This window comes from Mustela lutreola, chromosome 15 (genome assembly GCF_030435805.1).
Source record: "Mustela lutreola isolate mMusLut2 chromosome 15, mMusLut2.pri, whole genome shotgun sequence".
In the NCBI taxonomy this organism is placed as follows: Eukaryota; Metazoa; Chordata; class Mammalia; order Carnivora; family Mustelidae; genus Mustela; species Mustela lutreola.
The window spans coordinates 41,902,284-41,915,018 of record NC_081304.1 but is presented as its reverse complement, the minus strand read 5'-3'; the positions used below and the strand labels follow the sequence as shown (position 1 = coordinate 41,915,018).

The 12,735-nt window shown below is 36.2% G+C and overlaps 1 protein-coding gene across 1 annotated transcript in view; it reads right to left on the bottom strand.

Annotated features, from left to right (window-relative positions):
• NLK (nemo like kinase) overlaps positions 1 to 12,735 on the bottom strand; it is a 170,553-nt gene that overhangs the window by 55,125 nt on the left and 102,693 nt on the right. Inside the window, exon 3 of the mRNA XM_059150511.1 lies at positions 8,527 to 8,582. Coding sequence (XP_059006494.1) covers positions 8,527 to 8,582 — 56 coding nt within the window. The remainder of the gene's footprint in view (positions 1 to 8,526; positions 8,583 to 12,735) is intronic.

Below are 12,735 nucleotides of genomic sequence, written 5' to 3'. Positions count from 1 at the left end.
GACATTCTCTCACTAGTGAAGCCTATGGGAGCTGAAATTACCTGAGGGAACAGCACATTCTTGATTCCTAGCTCATGCTCACTCTGGAAAATCCGCTGAATGAATGGAATGGGACACAAAGTAATTACCAATTTTAATCGTGTTTAAAAAGTCAAAGAATGAATGAAGCAGAGATTTGGGGTAATTAGTTCAAGGCTCCAAGTCAAAGACACACATAGCCTTAAACTTCTGCTACTTCATTTTAAATCCTTACCACTATTGTGTCAGAATGAAAATACGGTTGGAACTTTCTGCCTGAAATAGAAAATACATTCTAACTTTCTTAAAGCTTAAACGTAAGATGAATTACATCCTCATGTTTTTAAACATTGGTAGATCAATCACAGTTAATTTGGTCATCAAAAAGCATTTATGATGAATACATGAACAGCATCGACACCATTCTGAGGAGCAGTCTTCATGTAAAGAGCTAACAAGTGGAAACAGAGTAAGCTGTTTCCATCTCTGCTCTTTCCAGGCTGTGGTTGGTCCCACTGCTAATGCTCAAAGCCCTCTCCTTAAAAAAACATAAAGAATAAAAGAAAAAAAAATATCAGAAACAAAAAGACTAATAGTCTCTTATCTTTGTCTTTTCTAGCAGTCTTCACAGTAATCCAGATCTTAGCTAGATGACACAATCAGCTGGTTCACATTTGCTTCTTAAAAGTCCCTTAGGTGGTCACTGGTAACTTCAACATTCACGCTGATAATTATTCTGGTGAGTTTAGTCTAGTGGATACTAACTCTGAGGGCACATTCAGATCACTGGAAGAACTTTTCAAAAATACTTACTGATACCTTGGACCAAACTCAGAATATAGGATTTGAGCATTTGAATTTTTTTTTTTTAAAGATTTTATGACCTATCATGACCCAAGCCAAAGGCAGACGCTTAACTGAGCCACCCAGGCACTCCCATTTGAATTTTTTTTTAAAAGCTCCTTAGATGATTTCAGTGAGCAACCAGGGTAGAGAATCTCTATCCCTCAATTTCTCAACTGTCTGAACTCTAAGGACTTTTGTTACTATTCTACTTCATCTAACTTAAAGCGTGACTCTACTTTCTAACTCTACTTTCTATCTCTTGAAACGACTACAACTTGTTCTAACTACAAATTCCTTTCTTTGAGCACAGTCTCCATATTCTAACCACACTACTACTCCTTCTAAACCTGTTGCTTGCTATCACCCTAACATCTGCCTTTGGATCTCACCTCTCCTTTCTCGGGGTACACCAACTTGTCTTCTGATATTAACCCCTTCTCTATCAATGTAGCCAGCCATTCTGTGATGATCTAGGGAGGCCCTTCCCCATTTTTTTCATTTCCTTGTTCTGCCTCTGTGAATACCCAACCTGCCATCAACATCAAAGCCCAGGCTCTTGACTACATGGCTAAAGAGGTCCCAATGAATTGCCAAGAATCCTTCTGGGTCTGTATCACAGTTGCTGCCTCTCAGTCCTAAGAGCTGCGTCCTTTTTAAGGTTTTTTTCTTTTTTAATTGTGGTAAAATATACATAATGGGGAGTCCCTCGCCATCAGATGCAGGCCCCCAGATGTGGGACAATGATCAGGGGGAAGCCAGTGGTGCAGGCAATGAAAAGATTCACCCGAGGCAGAACAAGGGAGATAGAAGTTTACTGAATAAATTGAAGGTAGTGGCGGGGTGAACAGCAAACAAGAGACTGTCTTCAAGGTGGCAGTGAGTAGGGGTTCTATTTAAAGTGGGAAGGTGAGGAGGTATGGGGATGTATGGAATTTTCCCTTTCTTGGTAATTATCCCTGGTTGTAAGTAGCCCATTCCTCAGTTTGGGCCAATGGATATTTTGAGATGGGTTACCTGATGGGCGTGTCTGTATTCAGCCAGGTGGTCGCTGTGGGCCCTTAGACCTTGATCAAGTTTCCATTGCTCAAGTCTGTTGTCTAAAAGTGGCCTCTACACATAAAAAAAAACTGACCATTTTAACCATTTTTACATGTACAATTCAGTGGCATTATGTACATTCACAATGTTGTGCAACTATCACTACTAATTCTAGAACTTCCTCATTAGCCCAAACAGAAACTCTTTGTTAAGTTTATAAAGGACACTTCTGATTCTGTCATTCCTCATCACAAGTATCTTTCACTGTGCCTTCAAATGCCTATTGAATAAAGATGAATGTTTTTAGTTTAATATTCAAGGCCCCCCATGATTTACCCCAACTAGCTTAATTTCTCATTATCCATGCAAGCTAAATTCTAGCCAACTGGACAACTTGCCATTCCCTAAAAGATGATCCTGATATTTAATCTCTCCATCTGGAATATCCATTCTCCTCAAGGCTACCTGTCCAAATCCTCCACATCTTTCAATACTCAGCTGAAATGTCATTTTCTTCATGAAGTCTTAGTTTTTTTTTTCAATTTTTCTTTTTTTTCCTGCCTGAAGTGATCTCTCCTTTTAAAACTCCACACCATTTGCTAATATTCTTTTAGAACTTCCCACCATATATATATATATATATGTATGTAAATATATATGTTTGAAGATTTGAAGATCTTTGAAGAAGCTTTGAAGATCCTCATATTGTTAGAATTTCTTCTATCATATATATATGATCATATGATATATATGTAATCATATATATCATATGAATATATATGTAATCATATATATCATATGATCATATATATATGATGGAGGAAATTCATCATAAGATGGAGGAGCTTCAAAGCTCTTCAGATGTAGATTTCTGGTTCTTGCTGGTATGGTCTGATTGAGAGTATGAGTGCACTTTATGTATAAACATACTTCATTTTGTTTGTTCTTAGCAATTCACAGACTCCTAAGATTTCCTAAGGTTTACAGAGCTCTTTCTTTCTTTTCTTTTCTTTTGGAAATATTTCATTTATTCATTTGTCAGGGAGAGAGTGGCAGAGGGAGATGCAGGTTCCCCACTGAGCAAGAAGCCTGATGCGGGACTCCGATTCCAGAACCCTGGGACCATGACCCAAGCAGACATTAACCGTCTCAGCCACCCAGGCATCCCTATAGAGCTGTTTCACAGCACCAAGGAGTCATGTATTGTGTATTCTTTAAATTACAAAATGCTGCTATAAAATATACTATACAAATACTATTAAACTTAAAACGACTGCATTTGAGGAGCCCAAAACTACATTATTGCTCACCAAGAACTCTAACTGGTCAAAATGGGGATGGAAGTTCCCTTGCTGCCTTTATGACAAGACATTCCTGTTTAAGCAATGCCTTGCACCGGCCAAACCTATTACAGAAACACTTCTATAGTAAAAGGAGGAACTTATTAATAATTATATAGGACATCAGGTAAAATCCAGGAGTCCTGATAAACAGGGACACATGATCCCCCACTAGACTTCTCACTTCTACTGGTTTTACGCTGTAGTTGCTTCTAGTACAAATAACCTGTTCTACCAGTATTCTTCTCCATAAAACATTAAGAGCATGTTTCATTATATTTCAAAGTAAAAGTAAACTTTCCCCAAGGCAGGCCAACTTTTTATTTCTAATCCGGCAGGCATCCAGTACTTCCTGGGAAAAGGCATGTTTATGTACAGAATTCAAGATTCTTACTAAAGCATGATAAACAATTTTCAATCAAATAATTATAACTGGTTTCTCTTGGGTTAAATTTCAGTAGGCTCAAAGTAACTTAGCACTGAAGTATTTTCACACAGTTTTCCAAACAGAAAAGTCGAAGTGCAAAATGAATAATGTAATCCTTTAACAGCCAAAAGTTCAGTTAAAAAATAATCTTTCTTAATTATTAAGGAACATATTTTACAGGGTGATACATTAGATTTAAAAAATATGAAAAGAGAAAAGCTACAAGATACAGAGAACATGGGAGAATTTATTGCTCCTTCCATATTGGACTCCTGCTAAATCTATTGGACCCTGTAGGTAGATTTGTCAACAGTTAAAATCTAGACATTATCTTTCTACAAGTTGCTTAAGGAGCTATCTAAAGAAAACTCAAGCCACTGATGATGGGCACTCTTGCAATCATTTTATTACAGTGTCAGGGAAAAATGTATGATTAACTGCATATTATATGATCATACTCTTATTGTACATTTGATTATATCAAAATGTTCATAGACTCAGATTTTCTAAAATGATATTAACCATTAAAATCAGTGTAAAGAGGTACGCCTGGGTGGCTCAGTTGGTTGGACGACTGCCTTCGGCTCAGGTTATGATCCCAGAGTCCCGGGATCGAGTCCCGCATTGGGCTCCCAGCTCCATGGGGAGTCTGCTTCTCCCTCTGACCTTCTCCTCGCTCATGCTCTCTCTCACTGTCTCTCTCTCAAATAAATAAATGAAATCTTAAAAAAAAAAAAAGTCCGTGTAAAGAGAGGTGCACCTGGGTGGCTCAGTGGGTTATAGCCTCTGCCTTCGGCTCAGGTCATGATCTCAGGGTCCTGGGATCGAGTCCCGCATTGGGTTCTCTGCTCAGTGGGAAGCCTGCTTCCTCCTCTCTCCCTGCCTGCCTCTCTGACTACTTGTAATCTCTGTCTATGAAATAAATCAATAAAATCTTAAAATCAGTGTAAAGAGATCTTAAAATGTTTCTGTAGTAACAGTTACATATGAAATACAACAGCACAATTTTTTAATCTTAGAAAAAAGTACAAAAATAAATGGTACTGTATGTATAATAGAAGGTTAAGATTATTTATTTCCTTTTAATGACTTAAATAATATGATAAATATATATTTTTGACTCTATGAACTGATTCCTTTATCAACTAACTAAATAGTAGAACATCCATTAGAATAGCAACATACTTAGAACTTACCTAAAATGACAGAGCCTCAAACAGACCTCAAGAGTTTCTTCAAAGCACAATTCCATGATCATACATTTAAAACTCAAAATATTATCCATTCTAAAATCTGCAAAGACACAACAATCCTCTAACTTAAAAGAAAAAAAAAAAAAAAAAAAGCCACTGTCTAAAACCGTGTGTAATGTGTATGCCATGTTTTTGAGATACTACAGAGGGAGCTGCTAACACAGATGAATAACTGCCTTCCTACAAAGTCTTTATAATCCTGGGGCAACTATAGGAACAATTCCTTTTTTTGTTGCAAGGTTTCAGTGTTTTCCAAATAGCACCACCAGTATAAAACACCTTTTTTTCTGTGCATTATTCTATCTATAGCTAAAAATTATACAACAGAAAAAAAGAATATTTGAGGCTTAGGTTTGAAAGACTCTTTTGTAGCTAACTAATTACAACAGGTGTCCATTTTTTAACCTGAAGGTAAAAAAATTAAATAAGAAAGTAAAACATTTAAGTAAATGGTGTACCAGATGGTTCCACAAATACTTATGACAAGGTCTTTTAATTCAACATTCATGAACAATTTTGGAGAGGAACTGCACAGAAACATTATGCTAACTAATAAAATGGGCTGAAATAAGCCACCAACAGGTACTACCCTATCTATGCTACTCACGGTTTTAAACTATAATTATGCTAACTTTCCCTCTGCTCTGCAAGTATTAGAAATAATAATCAATCAAGGATCTCCCAGACTCCAATTATGGTCACTAATACGTGATTGAGAACTCCTAGCTTACAGAAGCACACAAAGTTTTTAAAAGAATGACAAACCCAAGTATATAGAATTAATGCCTGATATAAACAATTCATGCTTGAACTATAGAACAGAAAATGATATTACAAATTAGCTAAGTGCTCACTGAAGAGAATCTAAATATATATGGCACTTATTAATATATAAACATATTCACCAATTTATTATTCGAAAACATTCTTTCCTCACAGATGGCCTAGGTGCAATCAAGGGTTAACTTAGCAGATGTAGGCTACCCAAACCCAACACATTCCAAAAGTCTTTAGGACTGGAATCAGGACCAAATCTTGGGAAATAACCTTTGAGCCCTTGCAATGTCTTGCCTCATAAGAGTGTCTTAGTATAGCTGGGGATTTGGTCACATCAGACAGTTTATGCTAACAGTATGATTTATGGTGACACCTGTTTTTGTTTGCCTGGGGCCTTGGGCCAGCTGTATTAGTTTAACCTCTGGGTGTAGAAGAGGAGGAGTGCTGGAGACTGAGTAACTAAGGTCAGCCCTTGTGGGTGCTCTATGCCTACCTGACTGACCTCTTGATAAAAACCCTGGACACTAAGGCTCAAGTGAGCCTCCCCAGTTGACAACATTTATCTGTGTTGTCATATATTGTTGCTGGGAAAATTAAGCAAGATCTGTGTAATTCTATGGGGAGGCCAAATTGGAACTTTGTATCTGGTTTCTGATGGACTCTGCCTTATGCACCACTTTCCTTTGCTGATTTAATCTGTATCTTTTTGCTGTAATAAACTGTAGCCATGGTTAGAATACCTTTTCTGGATCTTGTGAGTTCTTTCAGCAAATCATGGAACCTGAGGGTAATTTTGGGGACCCGTGACACAACCTACAATACAATAAAATTCTTTTTTTTAAAATATTTTATTTATTTATTTGACAGAGAGAGAGATCACAAGTAGGCAGAGAGGCAGGCAGAGAGAGAGGGAAGCAGGCTCCCTGCTGAGCAGAGAGCCCGATGTGGGGCTCGATCCCAGGACCGTGAGATCATGACCTGAGCCAAAGGCAGAGGCTTTAACCCACTGAGCCACCCAGGAGCCCAATAAAATTCTTATTTAATAAAGAAGATTTCTTCTAATTTCAAGGTTTGTTGTCAGCAACGTCAATTCCAAACAGGTAGAAACAGCATTACACATTCATAGGAATGCTTCTAACATGTAGGTTCCTTTCCAGCAAACTAAAAGGATAAAGATGACTCCTGGCCAGGTGTAGGAAGTTACTTTGGAAGAATGACACAAGTATGGCTCCACTCCCATGAGTTCCCTACCTCGGTAATTTTCAGGAAGTCTATGAAATGAAATCATCAATGCTTTCTCCTCAGTTGTTACTTCTGATCTACAGTAGAGGAGAAAAGAACTTCCTCAATTCTTTAAATAAGCATATGTCAAGAACTATCTGACCAGGCCCAAGATCTCAGGTATACAAAACGCTCTTGTTATCCAGAAGCTGGTCAAGACCCAGTCCCTTCTCTGAAAGTGCAAGGTTGGTGCACCCCAAGTCCACTGAGTTAAGCCTTTATTAATTCCGTAAAAGACTCATGGGTTAAAATATCACCAAGGGTTATAGCATTCAAGAGCTCTAGGTTTATCAGATCACAATATCCCAGCAGTGTTGATCAGTGATAATTCTATCACCTTACAACGTTTCCCAATTCCCCAGTCAGCTTAGCTATTCTCCTTCCCTTAGGGAAGCTCTTAATTGTTCCCAGTTACTAAAGAAATTATCAAAGATAATTGTCTAGTATAGAATTACCTACCACCTGTGCAAGAATGAGATTTTTAATCTCATTGCTAAGTCTGAAAAACTATCCTGCTTTCATATTGGTTTCCACTCTTAAGTCATAGGCCTAGTGTTAATAACAAGTTTTGGGTCAATAAACTAGTGTCCTGAGCTCACTGAATTCAAAGATTTAGGACTCCCTGTCTTTCACTCCAAGTTTTACCCAGTTAAATACAGAATGGTAAATCGTGATGCTTTTCCTAGGGCTAACCTATGTCCCAATTTTTTATTTTCATGCACAGTCCCAGGAGTTAATACTAGGCATTATTTTAGAGTTTATTATCATCCATGATACCTTACATACCATTTTTACATATTAACAGTAGTAATATAATGGTAAAGCCTCTATCCTGAGAGAATCATGTAGGAGTTGAAATAAAGACCACAGAGTCACACCATTTGGAATTGAACCTCGATCTCAATATCTACTAAGGTCTGTGATCTTAGTCAAGTCTTTTTTATCTTTTGTGCCTCAATCTCCTCTTCTGTAATATGGGAACAGTTAAAGTCTCTCTCCCAGATGGTTATTATAGAGATTAAATAAACTTGTATGTGTAAATAACTTAGAATTGTGCCTGGCATCTGCTAAAAACTTACGTAAGTAATGACTATTACCAGCACCATCACTATTACTCCAAAGAACTTGGGATTTAACTTACATTATCTCTTTAATTTTCACCTTAGACCAAGTGGTAGAAAAAAAGGGCAGTATTATCCTCTTAACTGACAGGCAGTTGTTGTATAGCAACAAGAGTACTTTCTTGAGTTCCATACAACATAGCTGCCTCACTGGCTTCATCTGCAAAATGCGGATGGTAATAACCTATCTCATAGACTGTGTGGAGATTAAGTAAAAAAATGTGCTCCAAAGTCCCATTTTATGGTATCACAATTCAGGATACATCGATAATACTGCTCTGTCGGATTTCAAAATTACCTGGTTCCAGGTACTCAACCACCTCTGCAAGGATGAGATTTTATACACCTTAAAGCATGAACCCCCAAAGGTGCTAGAAGAATAAATTAATACTGTCCCCTTCTTTCACATTCCCTGGTTAGGATACATTTCTTCAAAATAGTCAATGTGTGGAGGTTGGAGTATGTCAAGGGCAGAGAGTACCTGAGAAAAGGAAAAAAAAAAAGTCAAATTTAGAGAACTAAAAAGGAAGCAAAATATGACATAAATGCAAGTAAATGCTATTAACTTTTTAATGATGTAAGGTTTAGTTACAATTGCTCATGGAGATTAACTAAATTTATCAGTCAAGTTACAGTCCTAAACACTAAGATGGGTTTGTAAAACTACTATGTAAAAGACAATTCTATCTAAACTAAAATGACAGGGCCAACTGGGCTCTACCACATGCCACCAGACTGCTGCATGGCAAGTGTTTTGAAACGCCATTATTTTTAACAATCAGTGTTGCTCTAAGAGCATGAGGAAACACATTTATCATTCATTTCTCTACTCCTCTATTCAAAAAACGTTTACCAAGTACATTCTACCTGGCAGGCACCATAGTAGGCTCTTTGGTTATACTGATAAACAAAAGTGATACTACCCCTGCTCTCATGACTAGTAGTGAGGAAGGCATTAAAGAAACAAGCAGTTACACAACTATATAATTATGATATATATTATTTGAAGGGAAAAAGTCAAGAGGAATGGGGACAAAAGTTTCCCTGAAAGGCGCCTGGGTGGCTCAGTTGGTTAAGCAACTGCCTTCGGCTCAGGTCATGATCCTGGAGTCCTGGGATCAAGTCCCACGGCAGGCTCCCTGCTCAACAGGGAGTCTCCTTCCCCTTCTGACCTCTCTCCTCTCATGTTCTCTGTCTCTCATTCTCTCTCTCTCTCTCAAATAAATAAAATCTTAAAAAAAAAAAAAAATTTTTTTTCCCTGAAGTAACACTAAGAGTTGAAGGGCGAATAGGAGTTGGCCAGGCAATGAGTAGGTACTGTAAAGGCACTGAAGCAAGAAGGAACCAGGCAAATTCTAGAAACAAATGCCAGTGCTTATGGAACATAGAGGGTGGGAGGAAAACAGATTGGGATAAAACAGAAGAGGAAGGCAGGGGATATATCACATAAAAATCTCTTTAAATTTTTGTTAAGCATTTTGGATTTTATTCCAAGTACAAAAAAAGAAGTCACCAGGGTGGAAAGACTTTAAGGCATCTGAAATTCAAGTCCTTTATAAAGCAGCATACTGACAAAGTCAGTTCTGCCTTTGAAACATAACAAATAGGCCTACTTCCCCTACCAGCTGTCCAGCTATTCTTTTAAGTCCCATCTATGATATTCACATGGAAGAATCTGACCTACCTAACTAATAAGAAACCTGAGGGTGAAAGAATAGGGAAGAAATTTTTAACAGGAAATAAACTGTGGTACAAGTTCAAATTTTCTATCTTTAGCTAAGGTTTTTTGTTTTTTTTTAAAGAAAAAATTTTTATTATGGAAAATTTCGAACATACAAAAGTAGACAGAACAGTATCAAGAATGCTCATGTAATCAATACCCAGTCTTAGTAATCCACGTATGTAATTATTATTGCTTCTATACCCCCACTCTCCCTATATAATTCTGAAGCAAAGAGCAAACTTATTTCAGCCATACATTGGTAAGCATCACTAAAAGATGAAAGCTTTTATTTTGTTTATTTATTTATTTTTAAATAATGTGGTGCTTGAACTCACAACCCTGAGTTCAACAGTCGGACACTTAGCCCACTGAGTCACCCAAGCGCCCCAAAGAGAAAAACTTCTAAAAAATATAATTATCAAGTCTAAAAATTATGTTTTTTAATACCATCAAATATCCAGTTCTGAAATTTACAATTTTCTTTTTCTTTTTAATTTTTGGTCTAAGTTAGGACCTAAATAAGACTTAGATATTACGGTTGATTTGTGTTTTAAGTTTTAACCTACAGATTTCTCCTCTTTTTCTTTTCCCCTTGCAATTTACATGTGGAAGAACCTTTGCTCATTTTTTTTCAGCCAAGCATTTGTCACTTTAAAATTCTAAATTAAACTAAAACCTCCTGTAATGAAAGTCTTCACTCACTTTAAAACCAGTTATACATGAAAGTTTGAAAATAGTTTAGATGCTTTATAAAGAATCTTGATCCTTCCTTTCTGAATTAAAATGTTTATACTTAGAATCTTGGTATAAATGAAAGATAACAGATTTTTTGGTTTCTTCAAAAATAATTTTTAACATATAAAAGATAAATTATTTCATTTCTATAAATTTAAAACCCTATAATTAGCTAGTGTCACAAATTCACACAAATTCATTTCTGATTATGCGATAGAACAATTTTTAACATGAATATTTGATGTTTGAGGAAGACAGAAATTAGTGTTTTACTTGACATCTTTCGGACTCTCCATTCTGTATCTGAACAACACACATCCTGTCTTGGAGGAAACCAGAATGCAATGAGTGACAGCGTCCATTAGACAAAGCTATTTTACACTTCAAATCTATCTGCTATAATTAGAGGTTATCTAGAGAAAGTGACAACCATACATTTTAAACCTTGATGGAGAAGAATGAGGCTTTCTTATTCCAGATTTGATGAGGCTTTTTGTAGAGAAGCCATATAAAACAGGGTCAGACATTTGCACTAAAGCATTTAGCTGTGATTGTTAGCTTCAAAGGTACAATATTTTAAATTCTGCTTGGAATTTTTTAAATGCCTGTTGTTTTATATTACTGTTATTTTATCTCAAAATGTTTATCAGAGGATGGCATTCCACAGTGTTTCCAGAGGTGCAAAACCAGTGCTTAGATCAGTAGAAATGATCCAAGAATCTCAGAAATGATATAAATAAGTAAGAAGGAATAGTACCAGTTTCAAACTCCAGACTTCATGCCTGACTCCCTATTTAAATAACCTGAGTCCCTCTATAACCCCATTATTTGTGGGAATCAAGTGTGTGAGATTAGCCTTATGATGTAAATAGGAGGACTCTTGTAAAGACTTTGACTTGTAAAGAGTCAAAGTATTCCCCAAATACCACCAACTCTTCAAAGGATCTCAAATACAAAAAAAGCAAGCCGACTTGTCTGATTAAAAAAAAATGGACTAAAATACATCTGTCAATAATGGTCATTACCAAACAGTGTCTCAAATCTTTTTAAGAACTGGACAAAAAGCCCATTATGGTGGCAGTTTTTTAGAATTTTAACCTCCGTGATGTTGAGATTCACTATAAATTGGTTATGCAATACAAAACTGGCTTCTTCTTCTTAGCCCTTTACCAATAAAACAACTGCTGTAAATAATCCTAATCCTAAATATAAAAACTAGAAATTTAACTATTCATAAAATACAATTAAATCCCATGTTTAGCAAAGGAACTACCCCTTCCCCAATCTTTATAAAATAAAGAAGCTCTTTATAAAATAAATGATGTTCAGATACAGAATTTACAGTTCAAAAAATGTCAAGTAAAATAGTTACTTCTAATGGTCTTTCTCACATAGTTGTTTTAAAATTGCCTAACATAATACACTCTAGGAACAAGTTTTTTGTGGAATATATGTCTAAGACCTGTCCTTTCATTCTCTTAACTTTTGATGAGCATTAATTCTTAAGGTTAATGTTGTTCATGTCCGCAAATTTTATTTATTTATTTTTTTTAATGGTTAAAAGCTTTGAGTGCCTGGGTGGCTGGCTCAGGTCAGTTAAACTGGATTTTGGCTTAGGTCATGATCTCAGATGGTGAGATCAAGCCCCGTATCAGTCTTCACACTGAGTGCGGAGCCTGCTTAAGATGCCCCCTCCCTCTGCCTGTGCTCCCCTCTCAAAAAACAAATAAATAAAATGGTTAATGCTTCACTTGTTTCATTAAGAAATCTTTGCATATCTCAAAGTCATGAAGATTATTTTCCTATGTTTATTACAGAAGCTTTATTATTTTACCTTTCACATTTAAGTTTATAATCTATTTTGAATTAATTTATCTGTTAAGAGATAGACTTTGTCCAGCTTCTTCAAGACTGTCTTGAGTATTTTAGGTCTTTTCAATCTCCACAAACTTTAGAATGTTTGTCAATTTCCTCACACGCACATATATATAAAATCCTGCTGATTTTTGATTGGTATATCATTAAATATAAAGCTCAACTTGGAGAGAACATGCATATTAACCGAATTGACTTTTATGATTCATGAATACAAGAATGTATTATTTTGAATACATCAAGAATCTGCCCAGTACCACAAAATTTTAGGTACAGAGCAAACAAAACCAAATCCATGAAA